The sequence below is a fragment of the Danio rerio genome, chromosome 6 (genome assembly GCF_052040795.2).
Source record: "Danio rerio strain M-AB ecotype USA chromosome 6, GRCz13ab, whole genome shotgun sequence".
Classification (NCBI taxonomy): Eukaryota; Metazoa; Chordata; class Actinopteri; order Cypriniformes; family Danionidae; genus Danio; species Danio rerio.
The window spans coordinates 60,694,060-60,722,009 of record NC_141026.1 but is presented as its reverse complement, the minus strand read 5'-3'; the positions used below and the strand labels follow the sequence as shown (position 1 = coordinate 60,722,009).

The following is a 27,950-nucleotide window of genomic DNA, read 5'->3' as shown; positions in this document are numbered from 1 at the left end:
ACGTCACTTTGCTCTTATATTTATTGTGTTCAGATGAATTTCACACAAACAAAAAAAAAAGACAAAAATAATACAGTCCGGGGCCTATTCCACTCTAAAATAATATTACAAATATTTTAAAATGACTAATTACTCTAATGCTAAAAAACTAGACATGTTTTTAACTGTTGTACCTTTTAATTACAAAAATAATGTAGGAGTTTTAGCATTACATTTGCAGTAAACGCTGAATCTGCTGCACTGAATTCATGACAATCATTTGAAATGTACCATAAAGTATATAAAAAAAATTCACAAATGTCCAGACTGGACAAATTTCACACGTGAAAAATAGAAAATTGGCATCTGGGCTGTAGATTTGCTTGATCCGAGTGAAAATATTATGCAAACATACAAAGTGTGTGTGTGTGTGTGTGTTTGTGTTTGTGTGTGTGTGTTTGTGTATGTGTGTGTGTGTTAGATTTAGGAATAAATCTATTGGTAGGATGCATTAGAAATTAAATAGAAAATCTAATATCTGTTTTATAACAAAAATAATAAGCTAATAATGGACCAAAATATTATTATTATTGATATTATATTATTAATATTATTGTTTTCATCCTATTTTTATATTAAATAATAGTAATAATAATAATAATAATAATCATCATTATTATCATTATCATCATCATCATCATCATCATCATCATCATCATCATCATCATATTTTTCTAAAATTAAATAATGATAATAATAATAACTATTATTTAGGACAGTTTGTTTAAAAATATCAAGCAAAGTATTCAAAATAACAATAATATTATATCAATAATAATAACAACAATTATTATTATAATAATTATTATTATTATTAATATTTTCGTCATTATTATCATATTTTTTATATTAAATAATAATAATAATACCAACAACAACAATTATTATTTAGAATAGCCTCCTTAAAAAATCAAGCAAAGTATCCAAAATAACAAGAATATATAAATAATAATAATAACAATTATTATTATTAATATTTGTCATAATTTTCATATTAAATAATAATAATAATACTAACAACAACAACAACAACAACTATTATTAAGGACAGCTTCCTTAAAAATATCAAGCAACTTATCCAAAATAACAAATGGTAAAATTAATAATTATTAATATTGTTATTATTTTCATCATCATTATCATATTTTTCTTTTATTAAATAATAATGATAATTATTATAATTATTAATGATATCATCACTATATTTTTCTAGTATTAAATAATAATAATAATAATAATAATAATAGCAACATCATTATTATTTTCCTTAAAATAAAATATTATCCACATTTTCTATTTAAAAAAATAATAAAAATAAACTAAAATAGAATAAACCAAAAATAAAATGAAATGCATATTTTGTGTCTTGAGATTTGGGGATAAAACACGATGAGGCCATTTCTTTGTGAAATTTATCTTTCACAATGTAAGACTCAAGAAGTAACTACAAAAACACGTCACTGTGACAAATAAAACACAGGCAGTTTTTCAGTCAGAGCACAAAAGAGTGGGAAACGTGAAAATCCAAATGGCAGAAAGTGCCATAAAAATATTTCATAGCAACGAGTATTTTGTTCATCTCACACTGAATTGCATGCACATTTACACCATCGGAACTGATATAAATGACAGACAGTGATGTCAGTGCTGGACGTCTGTGGATTTATCTGTATTAAACCCTGTGAGAGTGGTTTTTATCCCATTTCATTAACATTAGAGAGCAGAAACAGTGCAAATCACTATAATCACAGCTTGAGTGAACCTACATGTGTCTGTGTTGATGCATCTGCTGCCGTCCACGTACGGCATAACCATCATTCATATCTATAATGCACAAATACCTGTGTTACACCTGATTTCTTCATCTGTTCAAGTCACTGAATTTTCAGAGTCTGGTGTGTGTTATTTCCGCACACGTGAGCGCTGTCTAGCCAGTCTCTTCATGAAGCAGCAGGTCACCGTCGCGATTATTAAAACTCCCACAAATAGTGCAGATGAAACGCCGACCACCAGCGGGATGAGCAGCAGATCCGTGACTGCAGAAAACAGAAGTGTTGTCAGTCAAACCAGTCTTCTATCAATCTGTCTGTCTGTAATATGTTTGCAGAGATTTAAGAAACATGCCAAGAGAACATGTTTATCAAAAACAATGCTAAAGTGAGTTCTTGTCCTTTAAGAATGCGTTTTATTAATAATTACAAGTTCACATATACAGTTGAAAACAGAAGTCTGCATACACTATAAAAAAGGAACATATCCATTTCTAAAAAACTCTCTGATGGTAAATCAGACTGAACATTTACTATTTTAGGTCTGTTAGGATTACCTCAATGATTTACGTTTGCTAAATGCCAGAATAATGAGAGAATTTGTTATTAATTTCTTGACAGTCAATAGTTTACACACATTTTCTTGGTATTTTTTTAACTTTGCTTTTAAATTGTATAACTTTGGTCAAATGTTTTGGGTCTCCTTCCACAAGCTTCTCACAATAGTTTGCAGGAATTTTGGCCCATTCCTCCTGACAGAATTGCTGTAACTCAGTCTTGCTCGCACAAGCTTTTCCAACTCTGCCCACAAATTTTCTATAGGATTGAGATCAGGGCTTTGTGATGGCCACTCCAAAACATTCACTTTCATTACAACTCATTTGGCAGTGTGCTTAGGGTCATGGTGTGTTTGGAAGAGCCATTTGTGGGCAAGTTGTAATGTCCTGGCTGATGTCTTGAGATGTTGCTTCAGTATTTCTCCATAATGTTCTGTCTTCATGATGCCATCTATGCTGTGAAGTGGACCAGTCCCTCCTGCAGCAAAACAGCCCCACAACATGATGCTGCCGCCCCCATACTGCACAGTTGGGATGGTGTTGCTAGGCTTGTGCGCTTTCCCCTTTGTCCTCCAAATGTAACACTGCTCATTACAGCCAAACAGTTCAATCTCAGCTCCATCAGAGCACAGCACATGTCTCCAAACATGAGTCTTTCCCCAGTGTAATTCAGCTAATGCTAATCTGGCTTTGTTGTTGATTCTGGCTTGTTGATTTTCTCATGTTGTCACACAAGGAAGCAGTGTGTTTGAGCTTTTCCTTCAACACTATTCTACAGTTGTGCCTCACATTAACTCAAATGTTGTCAATTAGCCAATCAGAAACCTCCAAAACCTTGACATCATCATCTGAGCTTTTCCAGAGGCAGAATAATCTTATTGTGTGTAAACTTGACTTTCAAGAAAAGTTAAAACAATTTCTCAACAAAATCTCTCTCATTATTCTGCTATTAAGAAGAACAGAAACACATTGATAATCCTAATTTACCTAAAAGAGAACAGGTTTAGTCACATTAACATCTGACTTTATTTAAATGCTCATGTGCCTTTTATACAGTGTATGTACACTTCTGCTTTCAACTGTAATTCTGTATGCTGCATAACTTAAAAGAAGGTTATGTATAGATGCCCTTCTTATATTTTAGAAGGGCTTCACCAAAACATCTATATTATTCTGTCCTCATTTACTCATTTTACAGTCGTTTTAAACCTTTAGAAGTTTATTTTTTTCTGTTAATCACAAAGGAAGATGAATTTTGAAGAATGCTGTAAACCGGTAACCCTTGACTTCGATAATATTTGCTTTTCCTACTATGCAACTCAATGGTTACAAATTGTCAACATTCTTCAAAGTAGTTTCCTTTATAATTAACAGAAAAAAGTAACTGAATGGTTTGAAACAAGTATAAAGTGTAACCATTGACTTCCATACTATATATTTTTTATTCTATGCAAGTCAATGGTTACAGGTTTTTGACATTCTTCAAAATGTCTTCCTTTGTGATTAACAAGAGGTTTGAAACAAGTATAAAGTGTAACCATTGACTTCCATACTATATATTTTTTATTCTATGCAAGTCAATGGTTACAGGTTTTCAACATTCTTCAAAATATCTTCCTTTGTTATTAAAGGCTGATTTATACTTCTGCGTCAAACGCACGCGCATGCTACGCCGCAGCCTTCGCGTTGACGCATAGCGCTACGCCGTGGCTGTCGGCGTGCACATCAGTGACCTCTCAAAAAATGTACACGTCGCAACGACACGTAGCGCAAGCTCTGTGATTGGTCGGCTTGGTAGCGCTGACGAGTCTGGGCGGGACTCAGCCGGTCACTTGACGCAGAAGTATAAAGCAGGCTTAACAAGTGGTCTGAAACAATTATAAAGTGTAACCATTGACTTTCACACTATTTCTTTTTCCTACTATGTAAGTCAATGGTTACAGGTTTTCAACATTCTTCAAAATATCTTCCTTTGTGATTAACAAGTGGTATGAAACAAGTATAAGGTGTAACCATTGACTTCCACACTATTTCTTTTTCCTACTATGTAAGTCAATGGTTACAGGTTTTCAACATTCTTCAAAATATCTTCCTTTGTGATTAACAAGTGGTTTGAAACAAGTATAAGGTGTAACCATTGACTTCCATACTAATTATTTTAACTACTATGCAAGTCAATGGTTACAGGTTTTCAACATTCTTCAAAATATCTTATTTTGTGTAAACAGAGGAAAGGTTTGGAATACTTAAAGGTGAGCAAATAAAATGTGAGTAAACTGACCTCGTGCGTATAGATACAGGCGTGCGGTGGCCGACTCGGCTCTCACTCCGGTGTCGTACCATCCGCCACGAGGATCCTGAGCCCAAACCTGCGCCTCACACTGATAGAGTCCCTGATCCGGCTGATCGGCAGAGAAAACCCGCAGCCGGTAGCAGATCTCTGACACTCGCTCCACACTCAGATCGCTGCCGTTACTGTAGATGCGCGTCAGGCCATCGCGGGTCAGCACCGCGAGAACTCGTCCTTTACTGTCCGCAGAAACTGATCTGTCCTTCTGGAGCGGATCCTCAGGTGTGTGACGCCACTCCAGCGCCACCTGTGCGGGAGTGCGGGACCAGACGGAGACGTTGCAGAAGATGGAGACGGTGCTGCCGCGCTTCAGGAGCGGCCGGCGCGGGAGATCAATAACAGCAGACACGCGAACCTCTAAAGAACACACACACACACACATATATATAAACACACATACATATAACCACACAAATGTATACATATACACACAGACACATACATACAGACATGCGCATGCACGCACATGTGCACACACGGACGCAAACACACATGCACACAAAAGCTCACACACATGCACGGAAACAGGCATGCATACAAAAGCAAACACACATGCACACAAACATGCATGCGTGCAAACACACACACACACACACATGCACGCGCAAACACTCAGATGCAAATGCTCGCACGCAAACATGCATGCACAAAGATATGCATGCATACAAAAACACAGACACACGCGAACATACATGCATACAAAACCAAACATACATGCACCAAAACATGCACGTACGCATGCGCACGAAAACATGCATGCATACAAAATATGGACACACAAACAAACATGCATGCACAAACAAACACACATGCATGCACGCAAAAGCTTGCAGGCAAACAAAAACACGGGCACACACTAGCACACATGCGTACAAAAGCAAACACATGCATGCATGCATCCAAACACGCACACACGCATATGATAAGATGAGCCATTATTAGTAACTTTAGGTGGTTTCTAAAACATAATCTGTCAGTGTTGTTTTTATTCTCTCATCTTCAGCGCTTCACATTTTCGCAGTTGTAGCTCCTGTCATCTGAAGGCATTGACTGAGTGATTGACAACTGATATTAACCAATCATTAGCGTTCAGTTCTAGAGCAGTGGGCCAATAAGAAGAGCACAAAGGCGGCGCAAGTATTGCAGGCTTTTTTTTTTACTTCAGAAAGTTCACATAACAACTGTTTTAATCTGTTCTTGCGCAATTTATGCATTAAGCAATAAGCTCTATAAATATATTGTAAATGTCCAATAAAACAAATCTTGTTTTTTACAAACAAATCTAGTTTTTTTAAAAAAGTTTGACCAATTCACGATTTCGATTTTTTTTTTATTGTGTTACTAGTCTTTTCAAAACATTACAACAACATGACTGAAGTAACATTCTCATTAAAATTAACTTAAACCATCTGGTTAAGGAACATTGTATTTTTAATGGCCATGTCATACAATAATCGGTCAAGGTGTAAATAAATGTAAAACAAATTCACAAGTTAAATATCGTTGCTGAAGATTTGAATAAGAAATATTTGTGTAAATATTGCAGTTGCAGGAATACAGAGGGATTTTTTGCAAGTTTTGCTGAGTCTAGGAAAGATTGGCTGTCAGCTCGGCTTTGACTTTGTCTTCTGATTGAATGTCAGGTTGTAAAGCTGCTGCCTTTTCTTAAAAATATACAGTGGAAGAAAAGGACTGAACATGGAAACTGTAAAGCCTAATTTAACCCAATGCGTGAAGTTGTAGACGTATAGCAGGAGCAAATACAAGCACCAGATGTGTGTGTAATATAAAATAATATATTTAATAAATTTTTCTTTTTTCACCTTTTAAATACCGATCATTTGATGCGCTTTGCTCCACTCTCTGTATTATGCTGCCTGATCTGTCTGGTTTTCAACTAGGTCTGCTAAATGACGTCATGGGGGCGGCTACTTTCATTTTCACTGCTACAGGCCCTCACCTCTGCTCGTGTTCAAACCAAAACATCAGTGTGGTTTTTCACATGGCAGGCTTTTACGTCCTTCAAACATGTTGAGATTGAGTTTATCCACTTGATGGGGGAATGTCTTGACAATCCACACAGACGTGCAACAAGTAAAATCCTACATGATTTAACAGGCAGTCAAGCAGGTCGCACACCAGAAGCGTCGCGACACGGCGCGCAAATGACAGTTTAAACTATCACACACCAAATGCGCACATTCACATGATATTGAACATGAAACTAATCAGATGACGATCTGTGGCGCGGCTGAAATATGACCTGCGTCCTGAATCGTGGTGCTGCAAGGCGCGTCGCCGAGAGGCGCTTCTGGTGTGCTTCCTGCTTCATACAGAGTAAACCAAAGCGCATTGGTGCCATTATAATGTATTAAATATATATTTTTTAAAAAATCGCGATTTCTCGATTTGATTCAAAATTAAATCGTCTGAAAACATAAATTCAAATTATTCGAAAAAATCTGAAAAAGCTTTAGTTTCAGGTAAATGGTTATAATTTTAGCACTCTTGTCCAACAGTAAAATAAAAAACAAAACACTAAAAAGTAATTCAGATGACGATTATGTTGTTGAAGTAAACAATTTGTGTATGTTTCCCACAATAAAGCAGTCTAAATCATTAGAACATTTATATACATTATAAACATAAGGCCAATGTTACTCATCGACTCCCTCTCCCTCACTCACCTTCAGTCTTCAGGCTAACGGTGACCCAATCTGACCTCTGGGTTACAGTAGCGGGGCTGGCCGGTCCAGGTGTTTTCCGTCCGGCGTACACACTCACGGCGCAGCGGTAGAGTCCGGCGTCTGCAGGGTGAACGGAGAACAGCCGCAGAGAGAATTTCCCGTCAGCCTCACGCTCCATGCTGCCTCCGCCCGCCCGGCTGGCATCATCACCCCACAGCACCACCCCGTCAGGCCCGACCCGCGCTAGCTCCACCTCCACACCACCCGCCAGCCCTCGCCGCATCCACTGCACGAGCAGTGCAGAGCGGTTCCATGAGCCCAAACCCGAAACCACACAGCTGAGGGACAGAGGAGCGCCCGGCTGCAGAGACACCACACCCTCAGGCACAGAGCGCACCGTCAGGGAGTCCGCTGCAGGAGGAGACACAAATTAATCAACATACAAACGTACAAAAACACCAACAGCACTGATGCACAATAGCGGAAACATCTGACATTGCGATATTTAGTTTTTCTGTCGCAGTGCATCCGGAAGGTATTGACAGCGCTTCACTTTTCCCACATTTGTTTATGTTACAGCCTTATTCCACAATGGGTTCAATTATTTTATTTCCTCAACATTCTACACACAATGACTATGTGGAAAAAGAGTTTTTGAAATTGTTGCAAATTTATTTAAAAATAAAAAAAGCTTTAAAATCACATGTTCAGTGTTCACAGTCTTTGGCATGAAGCTCTAAACTGAGCTCAGGTCAGTGGCGTAGCGCAAAATGCGGAGGCCCCCCTGCAGGGATCGCTGACGGGGCCCCCTGATGAAGGGGGGGTTGGATACGTCATACGTCAATTTGCATATCACTGACGTCATCACGTTCTACCGTTTCTGTTTAACAGCCTATGGTTAATAAAGGGGTATTTATAATTGCACAACACTTTATATAAGCATGTTTATTTAACTAAATTTATTGCTGTTTGAATACAGTGTATCATTATAGATGTGTAACGTTAGTGAATGTGCAGTAATCTCTCATATGTAATAAACTCAGACAAGTTCAGATACTATCACTAAAATATCTGTGATTGTGAACAAGAAAAGAATAAACGGTCCAATTAAATTGTTAAAATAAAGTAGAAGTAGATCTGTTTGACTGTACAAGGGAAATACCTTCACACTGCCTGTGCTAAATCATTTGTCGTCGGTACGCAGAGGGGTGATCTGCTCTCGGGCTGCAGGTGGGAGAGGCTGCTGTAGAGGACTGACTGGGCCGCCTGTCAGTGCTGTGAGGCGGGGGAGGGGCCGGCGGCATCACACGCAGCTCGTTGAGAAGAGTAGGGACGGTACAGTATGGACAAATGACAGTCTAAAAACATCTCCAATAACACACAAAAAAAGTCGCTAGATTTGTTGCTAGGGGGGGGGTCTGAAAAGTCGCTAAATCTAGTGACAAAGTCGCTAAGTGGGCAACATTGGCGGCAAGCAATCAGAATGAAGTAGTCCACCGCTTGAGAGGTGTTCAGAGAACACAGACGTGTGAACTTTGGTTCCGACCACAGTTGTTCCCAACAGTTTATTGAAAATCACGACGACGCGGGGCCCCCTAATCACGCGGGGCCCCCCCCCGCGGTGCGTGCCCTGCGGGCCCGTACGCTACGCCACTGGCTCAGGTTCATTCTGTTTCCACTGATCATTCTTGAGATGTTTCAGCAGCTTCATTGGAGTTCACCTGTGCTCAATTCAGCTGATGGACATGATCTGAAAAGGCTACACCTGTCTATATAAGGGCCCAGGGTTGACAGTGCATGACAAAGCACAAACCAAGCATGAAGACAAAGGAATTGACTGTAGATCTCTGAGACAGGATTGTATCGATCACAAGGCTGGAGAAGGTTAAAGAAACATTTCTGCTGCTCTGAAAGTTCCACCGGGACTCTTCCTAGAGCTGGCCGGCCATCTAAGCTGAGTGATCGGGGGAGAGGGGCCTTAGTCAGGGAGGTGATCAATAACCCGATGGTCACTCTGTCTGAGCTCCAGCGTTCTTCTGTGGAGAGAGGAGAACCTTACAGAAGGACAACCATCTGTGCAGCAATCCACCAATCAGGCATCTGTATGGTAGAGCGGCCAGACGGAAGACACTCCCCGCCTGGAGTTTACCATCTGAAGGACTCTCAGAGCATCAGAAACTAAGCTCTCTGCTCTGGTGAGACTCAAACTGAACTCTTTGGAGTGAACGCCAGGCGTTACGTTTGGAAAAAAGCAGGCAGCGCTCATCACCAGGCGAACAGCATCCCTACAGTGAAGCATGGTGGTGTTGGCATCATGCTGTGGGGATGTTTTTAAGCAGCAGGAACTGGAAGACTAGTCAGGATAGAGGGAAAGAAGAATGCAGAAATGTACAGAGACATCCTGAATGAAGACCTGCTTCTTGACCTCAGACTGGGGCGACGCTTCATCTTCCAGCAGGACAATGACCCAAAGCACACCGCCAACATATCAATGCAGTGGCCTCACAATGACTCAGTGAATGTCCTTGAGTGGCCCAGCCAGAGCCCAGACCTAAATCCTCTGAAATCTGAAAACGGCTGTATAGTGTCGCTTCCCATTCAACCTGATAGACTTGAGAGGTGCTGCAGAGAGGAATGGGCATAAATTCCCAAAGACAGCTGTGCAGAGCTTGTGGCATCATATTCAAAAAGACTTGAGGCTGTAATCACTGCCAAACGTGCATCAACAGAGTATTGAGCAAAGGCTGTGAACACTGATGAACGTGATTTTACAGCTTTTTTATTTTTAATAAATTTGCAACAATTTCAAAAACTATTTTCTCACATTGTCATCATGGGGGATTGTGTGTAGAATGTTGAGGAAATACATTAATTTAATCCATTGTGGAATAAGGCTGTAACATAAACAAATGTGGAAAAATTGAAGCGCTGTCAATACTTTCCGCATGCACTGTGTATATTGTGATATGAATACATTTTCACCAGATGACTTGAATAGCTCTATTTAGAAAGAAATCATTCATTTGAATTGAGGGTTTTCCAAATCAGTGCATTTATCTATAGTTGTCAATCAATATGAATATATAATTTTCTATTAGGCGACGCAGTGGGTAGCACGTTCGCCTCATAGCAAGAAGGTCGCAGGTTCGAGCCTCGACTCAGTTGGCATTTCTGTGTGGAGTTTGCATGTTCTCCCTGCTGTCGCGTGGGTTTCCTCCCGGTGCTCCGGTTTCCCCCACAGTCCAAACACATGTGGTACAGGTGAATTGGGTAGGCTAAATTGTCCGTAGTGTATGTGTGTGTGGATGATTTCCAGAGATGGGTTGCGGCTGGAAGGGCATCCGCTGCGTAAAAACTTGCTGGATAAGTTGGCGGTTCATTCCGCTGTGGCAACCCCGGATTAATAAAGGGACTAAGCCGACAAGAAAATGAATGAATGAATGAATTTTATATTAATATAAATACAAGGCTTACAGGGCAAATTGCGACCGTTTTGGTTGCATATGCGCCTGAAATTCAATCTATGCGACCTCAAAATATAGTTGGGAGCATTTGTGCGAGTGAATAAAATCTTTGCACTAGAAACGTGAAATACAGTGCTCAGGAATAGTTTAAAACAGTTCACACGTCAACTTGCTGCAGTAAACAAATCCTGCAATGCCTGCCCGCCTTTAAGCTCTTCTAACTGACCCACTGCTCTAGAACTTAATGCTCTGCCAGCCGTGCAAGGGGCAGCTATATGTAAAACACCACACCATCTCCAAACAGCTTGCATTCATTTAGATTAAAATAATAAAGCAGTTTGAGGAGGACAAAAACCTGACAAATAAACTCACAACAGCAGATTTAGCTGTGCAAAGTAGAGTATAACCGGAATAATCACTCCAGACCACTTAATTATTAGACAATAATGCACATCTGAAGTGCAACAGCAACTCTGCTTCACACTGTGGCCCATCTCCACCTCAGGTGTGCTTTATATTCTATTAATTCAATGAACTGTTGTCAATTATTACCTATGATCCATAACATGCATGCACTTAAATAACCCATCTGCAAGACTGCAGTGCCAAATGCATGTGTGATAGTTTACCATCCATCCAAAACACAACGAATAAACCTCCAAGATAATCTTTGATCAGTGTGAATGTCGTAGAGTAAGCAACATCCACAGAAGCTTGTACAGTCATAAGACGTTTACGCTGTAAACTGAGCAGGAGCCAAGGCCTGCAGATCTGCCAGATGCTTCTTATCCCAATCTCACACAGCCGGTAAACAGGAGAACGACGCTCAATCCACGTGAAGACGGTTTCATTACCATAAAAGCAATGCATGGCAGATCTATAGTGTAGGGTCTAGAGGTTATTCATGACACTTGCAGTACTGTAGCTGCGCCAAGAATGGGGTTCTGGAGGTCGATATCGGCATAGACCAATCACTTAGTTGACTTCTTAATTTAAGAACATTTACAAAATATTCATTCATTCATTTTCTTGTTGGCTTAGTCCCTTTTTTAATACGGGGTCGCCACAGTGGAATGAACCGCCAACTTATCCAGCAAGTTTTTACGCAGCGGAAGCCCTTCCGGCTGCAACCCATCTCTGGGAAACATCCACACAAACATTCACACACTACAAACAATTTAGCCTACACAATTAACCTGTACTGCATGTCTTTGGACTGTGTGGGAAACCGGAGCACCCGGAAGAAACCCACACGATTGCAGGGAGAACATGCAAACTCCACACAGAAACGCCAACTGAGCCGAGGCCCGAACCAGCGACCTTCTTGCTGTGACAGCACTACCTACTGCGCCACTGGTTCGCCCATTTCCAAAATAGTTGATACTAAATGATTAGGGGTGTAACGATACACTAAAGGCACGATTCGGTTCGGTTCACGGTTTTGGAGCCACGGTTCGGTTTCCATTAGCTGTGGGGCTATGGTTAATGTCATATAAACAGAAATGCTAAAGAACAACAGATTCACTTAATAACAAGAACAACTGAACTTTATTTTTAATAACGTTGCCATCAGATTTTTAGTACAATCAGGATACTCGAGTAAACAACTAAAATTAAATAAATACCTCCAATATAGACAGAAAAAACTATTCTCTTTAGTACAGCTATCATAACAGAGTAAACTAAAATTAAATAAATAACTGCAGTGTAGACTAGTGACAGATAAACAGGCTTGTCCTCTCTGGACATTTGGAATATTTAATTCTTCAAAAACACCATATTGTCCACATTCTCAGGTCAGAGGCTTGATCTCTGAACACAGACATAGTGATGCTCATTTTTGATCATCTAAGTTTTCATTTAGATAGAAAGGTTTCCGTTTAAATTAATGAAAAATTATACATATGTGTTTGTAAAGTGTTTTTAACATGACATATTCACCAGTAAAAAACGTTGCAGTTTTGTCTGACCGGTTGTAGTCGTATATAGGTTGTATTTTTGCCTCCCGTTCTCTCTCTCTCTCGGTAAATTATTTAAACATTACAGCATTCATACAACGATTTATTGTTTTTCCCCCGTTTTCAAAATATTTACCTTGCATAAAAAACATTATAAATAAACTCTGCACACCATAAATATAACAGAATTTAATAAAAATTTCAGCAAACTAACACAAACAGAAAGATAAAGTGCTCTGATAAACAGTGTCAGCTTTGCACACAAGTTTGCAGTTCTCTTTATTTACATTGTCGTACTTTTCCCATGTGGGCAGTAGGGTGGAATCTGTGCAAATATGCAAATGAATTTTGATAAATAAAATTATTCTTAAAAGTCACATTATTTCAAGTGCTGTGGAGAAAACGTGTGTTTCAATCTAGCCACTGCAAGTATTTTTATGTTAAATATGATATGTGCAATATATATTATTATAAAAGTAATAATGTTTGGGAACATTGATACAGCCATAATCTTCTTATGATACAAACACAGATGAAATAGCTCTGATCATGTAAATGTTTGTACTAACCATACTGCATATTTTTATTAACTTAACAATAACTTATTTCTGCTGCCCAGTGTGAAAGATATTTTTCAGCTCAACTGGATCACAAATTCATCAAGAAGCTGTGTGTGAGATTGAAACTTTGGACACTCCACCTTTAGCAGTTGTTCAATTAACAATATTTTTTTCTTATGTTCCTGCTCTCACAGTTTCTACCATTTGCTGATGGGAAAAATGAATAACTAAAGTGACCTTTAATTAGCATTTTGCACTTTATAAATGTATTTAGTTTATTAAATTAAGATATGTTTTAGCGTCTTAATATTTATTCTTTAATTCCTTTATATATATTCTTATGTAAAAGTTCACATTTATGCAACCAATAGTTAATAAACTGGTTGTTTATTTCCATACTTACTGTTGCTGACTTTTGTTCTCAGTTTGATCTAGCCTTTCATACATTCCACTCGACAAAATAGGTAAAAGTAAAGTATTTATAATTTGTGCTGATATCGGATTTATATCGGTATCGGTTCGTACTGAAGGCTGCAATATCGGTATCGTATCGGAAGTTAAAATGTTGTATCGGGACATCCCTACTCCTGAGGTAAATAATTTATATCTTTGAACTTTAATAATAAATCTAAATAAAATGCTGCGCTTCCCACCTCCAGTTGCAATGATTTCTGGGACTTCCAGAGCGAGTTTGGTGCTCAAGTTTGCATCGGTGCGTCCTCGATATCAAGATCACATCTGGGAAAGTTCACGCGTCCTCCGTATGAAGAAGAACGCATATTGAGAAACAGCTCATGTCTTTCATTTCTGTAGGTCCGCCTTCACTCAGCTGATTGGTCAGGAGACCTATCTATTATCACTGGGCGACATGGCGCCGGGATATTAAAAGCCTGTCAGAAAAAGCGGAGGACATCGCTTTTCCTTTGATCTTGTTTTTCGTTTATTTTGCTGACAAGATTATGATTTTCGTTGTTTTAGCTCAACTTTCATTTGGGTAAAATTATTTTGCATTACTTTTGGCCACTTTGAGAAATTCTGTGATTTTTGATAATTTTTATTTCGATTGATTTGTTTGTTTATTTTTGGCTCAGCTCTCAGCTCAGCTCCCGACATATTGAGCTATACCTCCTCAAGTTCACTCTTTTCTCAGAGTAAGGTGGATAGGGAAGATGTCGTACAACTTCCATTTTGCAAACATGTAGTAAATGTATTGTAAAAGACATCAGGTAAGAGAGGAACGTCATCTTTGTTTTAATTTTATTCTACAGTTCAATATAGGGAAGAATACGGCACTCGGCGCTGAAAACCTTACTTTTCTTTTTATCAGTTTTTAGCGAGGTTAGGGATTATTCATGAGTTAGAATTGCTTTGTTATATTTCTTTCTCCTTACCCTTGAGTTGAACTAATCTTTGTTTGAATTTGCTACTTTATTATATTCTTTTTATTATTGTAAATATTTCTCTTTTTTGTATATATTTGGGCATTATTCTGGTTTCACTTTTGTACATTAAATCACTTCTGTTGGCAGTTCTGTTGTCAGTGCCTTTTGCTTACACCGTCCCACTGTGAAATTACCACACTTTTTAAATGTTATTCCTTATAAGTAAGTTTTGTGAAAGTTATGATAGATAGGCGTGCGCTTTGTTTTTCTACAACAAGAATTCCATTCCTGTAAACCAAAATGTTCCCATCTGCAATCTCAGTACTATGCGAAGCAGCCATTCTGCGTATACAGTAGTAAGCGAGTGTGATCGCTCACTCAAGTCACATGACATCACATGCACTTGGAAAATACTAACGTTAGAATATAATATTTAGAACAAAAGCTCATCATTGCTAACACAATTTAATCAAATGTGATAAAATAAAGATGTTTAAATTGTTCCAATTAGTTCGAGAGAAGTGTCGTCAACCTCAACGGTACGCCATGAGAGTTTCGCGATACGTATAGACTGATTTCACGCGGCCGGCATTTTCAAAAGGGAAATCGAGGCTGCGGTGGGAAGAAACCCGGAAGTATCATTGGGAGTTACATAAGAATGTTGTGTAATTGGCTATATAGCTTATCAGTGAAGATAAAGTGACACAAATTTATCATTTCTCCACCATCCGGGTGACCCGGAGGTCCGTTCTGAATGAATGGTGAATGTAAAAAGGGAAATCAGAGCTCATTTTCAGCTAAGTTAAGGGAAATGGCACTAGTTAGCTAATGTTTTCTTTCCCAAACACATGTTTTAGATGTCATTTATCAAACTCGAGTTAATAAACTGATTCTTTTATTATATAAGACTTGTCATGATACTGAATTAAAAGAAAAAAAACATAAATATCCCGCAAACATTAAGGCAATGTTGATGGCTTTCTTAAAACAGCGCTGATTTGCCATAGTAGTCACGTGTTCAACAGAAATTATTGTGATTGGCCGAGAAGGTCATCAGTTCACCGCTGTTTACCGAGCACACACACACAGCACAGACAGAGGAGCGATCTGCTTGATGACTCGACTGATCTTGACGGCTGCTTCGCGCTCCAGTCCGTGTATCTGTGTTTGCACTGGGTGAAGAGCGGTAAACTGAGAGCAAACCAAACGCAGATACATGGAGACTGAAGCGCGAAGCCGTGAAGATCAGTCGAGTCATCCGCGCTCAGCAGCGCTTCCATGTTTGCGGGAAATAGCCGAGTTTAAAACTTCAGTACCGGGACAACACTATTACAGACAACACGAGGGTGTGCTGCAGAGGACTGCAGTGTTTATCACTCACCGGGTTACACAGGCTGAAGCAGGAAAGCGTCCTCACAGTGTTTAACTGGTGCCATTAGCTGAAGCCCAGGAGGACACTTAAGCGCATCACTTGAGATTGTGATGTTGTTTGATGCTAAATTGCTTTTAATTATTTAAAATAAACTTACTGAATGATATTAAAGTGATGGTTACACCATTTCTGCATTTTAAAATCTCGGCAACAGCTGGAGGTTTATAGTACACGGCATGTTACTGCAATGTTTACAGTGCTGGTCCGATAATTCCGGGTTTCTTCCCACCGCAGCCTCGCTTTGGTTCTTTAAATGAAATAAGCGTATCGAGGTTGGTGTATCGCGATATTTCAGTTCGGTTTGTAATGTCGTTACACCCCTATAAATGATGAATTCCTAAATAAATGAACTGAATTATTTTACTCATGTGATTTCTTAGCACTGTTCTCATGATTCATTTTAAAAAGCTTAATAAATAAGAGCCCAGATTAAAATAAAGAGAGGTTGTTTCTAACCAAGTGGTTGAACGGTGAGATTCCCGAGCTCCATGGTCCTCAATGCGATTCGTTCCCATTTTCCATCAGGATCTCGAATCCACTGCGCAGCCTCCCAGAAATACGACCCAGAATCCTCTGGTGTGAGAGCGCTAATCTTCAGTGTGTACAGATCTTGTCCTCTGTCCCCCTTGCGCTTCTCCAGAGTGATCTCTCCGTCTCGGTGCCGTTTGGCGAATCCTCCGGTGTGGCCCGGAGTCACGCGCAGCTCGCGGTCGATGCTGATGATCTCACGCAGGTTGTGGCCCTGAGATTCGGTTTCTCTGCTGCTGCGAACGCCGAACGTTACCGACACGTGTGTGTGCTGCTGAGACTGAACAGACGCCGCACAGGTCAGCTGCAGCTCCGTGCCTTCAATCACAGGCTGACCGCTCAGAATACGAGAGTGTGTTATCTGAAGAGTGTCTGGAATCACTGCAGAAACAACAAGAAACAGATTTCTCTTTAGATTTAGACAAATAACCTGCAATATACAGACAAAATCAAAATTATTCACCCTCTTAAATTAGATTTTTTAATACTTTAACAACACATTTCTAACCATGGATTTCTTTTCTCTTTGCCATAATGACAGGTAATATTTGACTAGGGATGCAACGATTATACATTTTGGTTGTACGATTATAGTCTAAGATATAATCTCGGTTTTACTGTTATCATGATTATTTGTATTCATTTATTCATCTTCTGCCGCTTTTCCGGGGCCGGGTCGCGGGGGCAGCAGTCTCAGGAGAGAACCCCAGACTTCCCTATCCCCAGACACTTCCTCCAGCTCCTCCGGGGGGATCCCGAGGCGTTCCCAGGCCAGCTGAGACATAGTCCCTCCAGCGTGTCCTGGGTCTTCCCCAAAGCCGCCTCCTGGTGGGACATGCCTGAAACACCTCCCTAGGTAGGCGTCCAGGAGGCATCCGAAACAGATGCCCGAGCCACCTGAGCTGACTTCTCTCGATGTGCAGGAGCAGCGGCTCTACTCCGAGCTCCTCACGGGTGTCAGAGCTTCTCACCGTCCATAAGAGTGCGCCCTGCCACCCTTCGAACAAAACTCATTTCGGCCGCTTGTATCTGAGATCTTGTCCTTTCGGTCATGATCCAAAGATCATGACCATAGGTGAGAGTAGGAACGTAGATTGACCGGTAAATCGAGAGCTTTGCCTTTCGGCTCAGCTCCTTCTTCACCACAACGGACCAGTACATCGACCGCATTACTGCTGCCACTGCACCAATCCGCCTGTCAATCTCACGTTCCATCCTTCCCTCACTCGTGAACAAAACCCCAAGATACTTGAACTCCTCCACCTGGGGTAAGGACTTTCCTCCAACCTGGAGATGGCAAACCACCTTTTTCCGGTGGAGCACCATGGCCTCGGACTTGGAGGTGCTGTTTCTCATCCCAGACGCGTCACCCTCGGCAGCAAACCACCCCAGTGCATGCTGAAGGTCCATGTCTGATGAAGCCAACAATACAACATCATCTGCGAATAACAGATGAAATTCTGTGTTCCCCAAACTGGACCCCCTCCAGCCCAAAGCTGCGCCTTGAAATTCTGTCCATAAAAATTATGAATAGAATTGGTGACAAAGGGCAGCCCTGCTGGAGTCCAACATGCACTGGAAACAAGTCTGACTTATTGGCGGCAATGCGAACCAGACTCCTCCTCCGTTCATACAGGCCCTCAACAGATTGCCTCTGACCCCATACTCCCCGAGCACCCTCCACAGAATGCCGCGAGGGACACGATCGAATGCCTTTCCAAGTCCACAAAACACATGTGGACTGGTTGAGCATACTCCCATGAACCCTCGAGCACCCTGGTGAGGGTATAGAGCTGGTCCAGTGTATTTGTATTCACTGATTTCAAAACTCCACTAGTTTAAAACTGAAATAATTATAAATTTGGCTTTGTAGTTCGGGCCTAAATACACAGTATTTGCTGCCGTTTTAAAAGTTCATTTGATTGACTATATAAAAATTTGTAGATATTATTGATGCATTTATTGGGTAAAATTGCTACTTTTTAGTGTCATTCAATGTGTTTTGGTCATTGTCAACACATTGTCAGCTTTATTGAGCTTGATGCATGCATTATAAAAGCTCTAATCTGTTAACATGGACACCAAAAATACACGCGCTGCTCACGCTTGCAGTGTGAAACAGGCTCAAGTCTTTCGGCACTCTCTCCAAAAACACTCGATTAATCTCGGCTGGCGGATCAACACTCACCACATGACCGCTTTCATCAGCGCTATTATTTATAATTAGGTTTAGGTGAGTTTGCAAACTCTTTGTACTCTCCATCGCTTCTACCTCAAACTTCAGTCGTATGCAGTTCCTGCGGTCACAAAAGCCCCGTCATCTCAACTAGGTGTGCCTGAAAATCGTGAACGCGTTGCGTGTGCGTCCCTCCATTAGAAATACCGACCTTGAATGAGCTTGCCTTAATTAATAGCCTCAGTCATAGTCAGTCCAGTGTGCGTGGTTATTAGTCTCGGTGTACAAACTAGCTCACAGTTGGCATAACTTTGTTTAGTTGCTGCAGTTTTGTTCCGTGCAAAAACACGATGTTGAGAAGCCTTTACGATTAATTAACCATGACGAATTGAATTGTGGTTAATAGTGAAACCGGTTAATCGTTGCATCCCTAAATTAGACTAGATATTCTTCAAGACACTAGTATTCAGCTTAAAGTGACATTTAAAGGCTTTACTAGGGTAATTAGGGTAAAGTTAGGGTAACTAGGGAAGTCATTGTATAACAGTGGTTTGTTCTGGAGACAATCCAAAACTAATATTGCTTAAGAGAGTTAATAATATTGACCTTAAAATGGGTTTAAAACACATAAAAACTGCTTTTATTCTAGCCGAAATTCAGAGGAGGGCAAATAATTCTGACTTTAACTTAAAGCTGGGCGATTAATCAAAAAAATAATTGAATCTATTCAGAACCTATAATAAATCAAATTTTCCTGGTCTGTTTTTTGGATTATTTTCCCTACTGTGTGTGGAATCACGTGACCCCGCTCTGTTATGCTGCGTTCACACCAGACGCGGAACGCGCGTCAAACGCGAGTGATTTAAATGTTAAGTCAATGCAAACGCGCGAATAGACATCCTGCGGCGCGATACGTGTGAATGGCGCGAAGCGAATGACGCTAATTGCCCGAATTCGCGCGAGGCGAATTGAGCGTTTTGCGCATTTGACGCGCTTAACGAGCGTTTCGCGCGAATCTCTCGAGTTTGAAAATCTGAACTTCAGCGGACATTCATGCCGCGTTAACCAATCAGAAGCTTGCTCTTGTGGGGGCGTGATTGTGACGTAGAACCTGTTGATGGTGTCCCAGGGGAAATCCTCCAGGCGACACCGACAACAAGTCATCAAACTGGGCTTGGCTCAGTCAGAAGCACCGTTGAAAGCCTCCGTGATCCAGGTTCAGTTTCTGGAAGAGTTTATGAGCTCATAGAGCTGGATGCACCTCTGAAAGGATGTAGTGGACTCTTACACGGTCCTAAACGTATCAACGCTGTTTTTCAGTCTTCATAAAGTACATAAACACTGTTATTTTCTTCATAAAATCCATGTTAGCCATTTAGCTATGAAGCTACAGTCACCGGACAGACAGAAGCCCTGCCCATCACTCGAATCCGCGTCTGTTCTAAAGTGAATTTGACACGCGAATGAAGCGGATTTCACGCCCGAATGAAGCGGGGTTTGACGCGCGAATAAAGCTAGTAAACTCAAATGTTCATGCGGCAATTTACGCGCGAATAGCGCAATTTATCCGTGCGTTCTGTGTCTGGTCACAGCATTAAGGGTGATATATACTGATTTACATTAATATATATATTTATAAAAATAAAATAAACGTTCATTAATCGTAATATAGTTAAAATGTTCAATTAATCGAGATTTTGATTTTATCCCAAATATCCCAGCCCTACTTAAACTTGATATATTAAGTGTAGTTTTTAAACTAATTTCGAGAGGAGCACGTGATATAATTGACTGCAGCTGGCCACCTATCTACATTCATTAGTTAGCCAATCAGATCTATCCTAACTCACTATAAGTAGCCTAGCTAGATGTTACTCCCTTATCTTCGTTTTCCGAAGAAACCCCCCATTCTCCTCCTTTCCTCCTTTAAAAAGGGAGGCTCTCGAGAACCACCTGACCTTGTACTCCCCTCACATGCTCTATGGACCTGGCGGGAGCCCTGGGCTGAACTATCTCCAAGCTCAGGGTTCTCTCCCGGGACAGCATGCCAAACCTGCTAACAGTTGTCAAGCAATATCTAAGTGGGAACTCTTGAAATAATGCTAATAAATGGATCTTATTTGTGTGACCCACCTTTGACCGTGACAGACGAGCTGTAGTTCCCCAGAAAGCGAGTGTCTGTGCTGGGTGTGTAACACTCGTATCGGCCCTGATCATCCGCTCGGAGCCTTTGGATAATCAGTCTGGCTTTATCTCCAGAGTCTCTCTCCACCCGAACCTCCCCGGACTGCACACGGCTCTGGAACGGTGCGTATGGAAACCCGGTGTCTCGGGTGGACACCACACCAATCTGTCGTCCTCCAGCATCCTCGCGGTACAGATACCACTCAAAATCCTGCGTCCGCGGGCCTTCGTATGCAGACACGGCGCAGGGTAGAGACAGCGAGAAACCTGCGACCCGGTACAGCGGCCCGGCAGGAAGAGTCACCTCACGACACACATACACCTGCAAGACTAAACACACAAAAATAATATATTTAAGTTTCAATGACATATCATTGAAGGGCATTGGCTGTATTCATGATTACACTTCTATGCATTCAATATACAAGGTGGGCTATTTATATGGATGCACCTTAATAAAATGGGAATGGTTGGTGATATTAACGTCCTGTTTGTGGCACATTAGTATATGTGAGGGGGCAAACTTTTCAAGATGGGTGGTGACCATGGTGGCCATCTTGAAGTCGGCCATCTTGGATTTAACTTTTGTTTTTCATTAGGAAGAGGGTCATGTGACACATCAAACTTATTGGGAATTTCACAAGAAAAACAATGGTGTTCTTGGTTTTATCGTAACTTTATTCTGTCATGAGTATTTACAAGTTTTTGACCACTTATAAAATGTGTTTGACTTCAAAATGGCCCCCATGGTCACCACCCATCTTGAAAAGTTTGCCCCCTTACATATACTAATGTGCCAAAAACAGGACGTTAATATCACCAACCATTCCCATTTTATTAAGGTGCATCCATATAAATGGCCCACCCTGTACACTATCAAGTGCTCAGCATAAGGCAATTTTATTTATATAGACCATTGTCATAAACCATGATAATTCAAAGTGCATTACTTAAACAACAATGAAAGAAGCAAGAAATAAAAACAGCAAAGAATAAAAATGACTTCTTCCAGCTACAACCCAATACTGGGAAACACCCATACACATTCACACACTAAGGCCAATTCATCAATTCCTCTATAGCGCATGTGTTTGAACTGTGGGGGAAACCAACACAATCTCACGGTAATTCATAACTTTTTCATTTAGTGGCTAATTCATACAAATTCGTATGATCTAATTCTTACATTTTAGTACGATTTGCGTATCCCCCAATGACGGTTGGGTTTAGGGGTGGGGTTAGGTGCCACGCCTCCTTTTTAAAATTGTACATTTTCTTACGACTGAACTCGTACAAATTCGTACGAATTAGCCACTAAACTGCCAAAACGTAAAATACTTATGTTTTCTCGTGAGATCAGGCTGGGGAAACCGGAGCTCCCGGAGGAAAACCACACCCACACGGGGTGAATACTCCTTTTAACATGGATAGGACAGCTTTTATCGCGTGTTGTTAGGACACCGAGTTACAGAAGTTACGTATAGGTTTCCTTTCCTCTTTCCACACAAACACAGACAGACAGAGAGTAAACCCATGTGCTGTAAACACACAGGGATCAATACACACAAAGTAGTTTCCTTAATGAGCTCGATAAACTATAGACCCACTGCAGGAAAATTCCACTTAAATAAGGGTCACTGTGATAAAAAGGTCGCCACAGCAGAATGAACCCAACCATTCCAGCATATGTTTTACACAGCGGATTCCCTTCCAGCTGCAACCCAATACTGGGAAACAGCCACACACTCTCACATTCACACACACACTCATACACTACGGCCAATTTAGTTCATCAATTCCCCCATAGCGCATGTGTTTGGACTGTGGGAGAAACCGGAGCACCCAGAGGAAACCCACGCCAACACGGGGAGAACATGCAAACTCCACACAGAAATGCTAACTGACCCAGCCAGACTCAAACCAGCAGCCTTTTTCTTTTGTCTCTTCCTTTAAACTCCCATAAAACATGCAGATGAAAAACTCTGACTCCTTTAAACTCCTCAAATTTCATGTGTCATGAACTAGTCAACTAATCCCAGCTCAGCACTGCACCTCCTGTGATGTAAACATTGCAGATGTGCACATTGCGATGTTAATGCTGAAACAATATATTGTGCAGCCCCATACAGTGCATTTCATTAATAATCAGCTCATGTGGTCTCGACTCTCCTGTCGCCCCATATATTCCCACAGGACTGGATGTGTGCATTGTGTATTCAAGCCTCCCTCGGTTTAGTTCCCAAGCAGCCCATATGTGTGTGTGCTGTAATGTGTCTCTGAATAAAGCGTCTAAATAATCAACAGTAACCCCATTCTGCCAGTCTACGCTCATGTTTTACAATGTGAGATCATTTATGATGCAAAGCTGTCCCGAGTTATTAAAAATACCTTCTAATTTAGATAAAGAAACTAACATTAGAAATAAAACAGCCACTTACCCCTTAAAACATATAATTTTGCATTCGAAAACTTACACTTTATTTTAATGCATAATCCTCACTATTAATAAAACACTATCTTTGACTTTTAACTCAATAAACTCTGCTGATTGATAGTAATTTGCTAATTTTATGCAGCGGATGCCCTTCCAGCTGCAACCCATCGCTGGGAAACACCCATACACTCCCATTCACACACACTACAGAGAAAACCCACACCAACATGGGGAGAACAAGCAAGTTTCACACAGAAATGCCAACTGACCCAGTCGGGACTCGAACCAACGACTTTCTTGTTGTGGAACCACAATGCTAACCACAAGCCACCATGCCGCCCATCATGCAGAATATGTGCTTTGTACAAGTGGCAACTAGGGATGCAACTATTATAGTTTTTGGTTGTGTGATTATAGTCTGAGGAATAATCACGGTTTTACGGTTATTATGCTTTCATTGATTTAAAAACTACTAGTTTCTAAAATCAGATGAAAACTCCTTATATTTTAAAGTGCTATTTATTGCTGCTTAGTAACCAACTAATACTGTACAACACGAAAAAATAATGATAAACAAACAATAGTACATTTCTCTTTGGACTTAAAAATAAGTGAAAAAAACTATCTGACATTTAAACAAGTGATAATTTTAAGCTGAAAATAAATAAAAATGAATGAATAAATAAATGAATAAATGCATAAACAAATAATAAATAAACAAACAAATAAATAATTAATAAACAAACAAAAAATAAACACATAAACAAATAAATAAATAATAGATGAATAAATAAATAAATATTAAACAAATAAATAAACAATAAATGAATTAATAATAAATAAACAATAAATAAATAAACAAATAAATGCATAACAAATGAATAAATAATAAATAAACAATAAATAAACAAATAAATAAATAATAAATAAACAATAAACAAATAAATAAACAAAAAATAAATAATAAATGAATAAATAAATAGTAAGTTAACAAATAAATAAAATAATAAATGAATAAATAATAAATAAACAATAAATAAACAAATAAATAAACAAAAATAATAATAAATGAATAAATAAATAGTAAATAAACAAATAAATAAAAAAATAAATCAATAAAAGAATATAATAAAATGAATAAATAAATAATAAATAAACAAACAAATAAATAAATAATAAATGAATAAATAAATAGTAAGTAAACAAATAAATTAAATAATAAATGAATAAACAATAAATAAACAATAAATAAACAAAAATAATAATAAATGAATAAATAAATAGTAAATAAATTAATAAAATAATAAATGAATAAAAGAATATAATAAAATGAATAAATAAATAATAAATAAACAAACAAATAAATAAAAAAATAAAAAAATAATAAATTAAATAATAATAAATAAATAAATAAATAAATAAAGCAAACAGTATTTGTCTAACGTAAATCTATTATAAGTATTTTCTCATGCAAATGTAAGCATTTCTCTTTTAAAGAGAACAAATGTAGTCAGAGACTGCTGGATGTCTGTCCGAAAGGCACTTTAGATCAACCGTATTACAAAAATGTTTGCTCTTATTATTTTGTGGTTTTTTTTCCTTTTTGGATGCGGGTAGAAATGTGTATAAAAGCGTAAGTGTGTTGCAGCGCGCACATGTCGATTCCAATATGTGAGCACAAGCCATGCATAACTTTGTTTAGTTGCAGCCGTTTTATTCCGTGCCGCTGTGTTGAGAAGCCTTTACGATTAATAAACCTTGACAAATTAAATCATGGTTAATAGTGAAATCGGTTAATCGTCGCATCCCTAGTGGCAACATCTTAAAAATAAGCAAGTAATAAGCCACAAGATAATGGTGAGAACTTGTAAAGCTGTTCACATATACAACTAAGTTCCAGAGCAAAAGCAGATGCTCAGACAGAAGATTAAAGATTACCAAAGCAAACTGTTTTTTTTTTCCTCAGTGGATTAACTTGCATGGATTAATTGTTCACCTTAAAACTCACAATGTGTGCTACTTATGCATACATTTTAAACCAATTCTATAAAACATTGGAATCAGAGATGCATTCAAAAGAGCTTGTGCATGTCAAAACTACATTTGCAATGCAAAGCTCTTCCCACAGTTTATAAGCTGTCTGTGTGACTCGCTGTTTGACTGGCGGTGGAGAACGCAGATATGCAACCAAGATCAGATACACTACTAAGCTATTGTGATGCAGTTTAGTGTTGACACATGAACATGATGTCACCTTTTGCTGTTTGACAATATTGGCCTCAACCTCATAAGTGTGACGGTGTATCATTCACAAGCTAGTGCAAATGAGCTTTTACTAAAACTCCCTAGTATTTAGTGTAGGTTCTACATGACACAGGATTACTACTATGGCTACAAATACAAAAGGGTTTCTGCAGATATCATAATGTCACAATTTAACACTTTTTAAAGACCTCTTTAAGACCATTAAGTATTAAATTTAAGACCTATTGCAATATCGAAAACACGCATACAGATAAATAGAAAATGCAAAATCACAAAATTAGTGGTAAAATTAATGTATTTAAATTGAACTGTACTGAAGACAGGTTAGATGCACCATTTAACAACAGAAAACACAAACAAACAAACAAACAAACAAACAAACAAACATCTTAACCAGTTAAACTCTGCTGCTATTTGGTGATTTCCGCCTGGATTTTGCCTACCCAAATTTAAAAGCTTCCCAAATCCACATGCAGAGGTGTAAATGCAAAAATTTGGTATCATTTTGAAGAAAACCCTTTGAATTTTCATAAAACACTTTTGAAAGTGTTTAAAATATCTGTAAATGTCGTTTGTGTTATAATTAACACCTAAAAAAGCACGCTTTTTGTGTTTTTTTTATAAACTCATATTTGAAAGTGCACCTTTAAGGTTGTGTGTGGTCTAGCGTGCTGTAATTAATGTTGGTGGTTCCTGCACACGTCTGTAATCATAGGAAAAAAGAAAAAGTCTCCACCATAATCTATGCAGAAGTTATTGTATTCCAACTGATGAGAGGTGCTGTACAAGCCACAGGGAGCGATCATTGTCTTCATATTTCACTATTCTTTTGTTTGATCAAACATAATTCACTGTGATTGGACCATGTCAGACATATAAAAGGATTACTTATGCACATCACCTCAAAAACAGAGGAGAATGGCCCTGAAGCGCACAGCACAACATACATACATACATACATATATACATACATATATATATATATATACATATATATATATATATATATACATATATACATACATATATATATATATATACATATATATATATATATATATATATATATATATATATATATATATATATATATATATATATATACACACACACACACACACCAAATAACAAAATAACATGCAAGTATGGCATGCTATAGAACATGTAGGGTATGATAGAGACTGAGGTACAGTTGCCTTAAAATTTGTACACTCAAACTTTTTATGATATACAGATTCTTACTATAATTTCAGAAAAATATTATTTTCAAATTCTGAAAAAATTAATTATTATTGTCAGTCAGTAACTATTAAAGTACAACATTGTTCATGGTCAATTAAACAGTGCTAGTGTTGTTTTGAGGTCATACTGAACAGTGTATAGTCTGTATTATAGTGTATAGATTAGAATTTCATACACTATTTATTTTCTATATACACTATTCGGTCTAAAATAGCATTTAGGTATGAGATGCTATACAACAAGTATGCTATGCTATAGAAAATTAAGTGCATGATAAATGTGTGTGACACATTTTCGATGTAGAAGTGTAGTCGTGTATTAACATTTTATGTTATCATCACGATGAATAGCAAATAATGGTGTTATGATTGCTTTTCCAAAAACACATTAATATACTATGCCTTTAGTGCTGTTTGAGGATTGTGGTGGATTAAAAGCAGCAGATGGAGACTGAACATGATGCTGGACTCACCGCACAGTACAGCCACGAAAATGACGATCCACCGCGGTGCCATTCCGCTCCAATCCCCGAACAAACACGCCTTTACACCGCTTTACTACAGTAAACACACATGTCTGTCCGCGCGTGCTGTCCTCGAGCTGGTGCTGAAAACTATACTCATTTAACCACTAGATAAACTAGCACGCTAACAAACAAACTGTACACGAACACGAGCCTCAAAATGAAGATTATATCCTTCAAAACGCGTTTAAAATCCAGCACTGCAGGCGCGCAAACCTGTCGATGTTTCCTATAACAATATTAACGCTATTTTTATTTTACATCCCGCGTTTTTCCATCGCAATCACAGCATTATCTGGACGATCGATTCCTGGATAAATCAAACAGCGCCTGAAAGTAGTGCGTGGATGACATCACGCGCAGGCAGAAAGACGCTGTACTGCCTGCTCACGTGACTCCA

At 39.0% G+C, this 27,950-nt stretch overlaps 3 protein-coding genes across 5 annotated transcripts in view; 1 reads left to right on the top strand and 2 right to left on the bottom strand.

The window, feature by feature from the left end:
• LOC147843705 (uncharacterized) overlaps positions 1-27,950 on the top strand; it is a 999,056-nt gene that overhangs the window by 230,885 nt on the left and 740,221 nt on the right. The window lies entirely within an intron of this gene.
• The window catches only part of ralgapb (Ral GTPase activating protein non-catalytic subunit beta), a 471,588-nt gene that overhangs the window by 27,192 nt on the left and 416,446 nt on the right, over positions 1-27,950 (bottom strand). The window lies entirely within an intron of this gene.
• Positions 8-27,900, bottom strand: igsf8 (immunoglobulin superfamily, member 8). Of its 2 annotated transcripts, NM_207099.2 has the most exon segments (7): positions 8-429; positions 458-2,075; positions 4,647-5,072; positions 7,403-7,813; positions 16,655-17,107; positions 21,036-21,416; positions 27,500-27,900. In NM_207099.2, coding segments are annotated over 6 exon segments (1,848 nt in total). In that variant the 5' UTR covers positions 27,543-27,900; the 3' UTR covers positions 8-429; positions 458-1,941.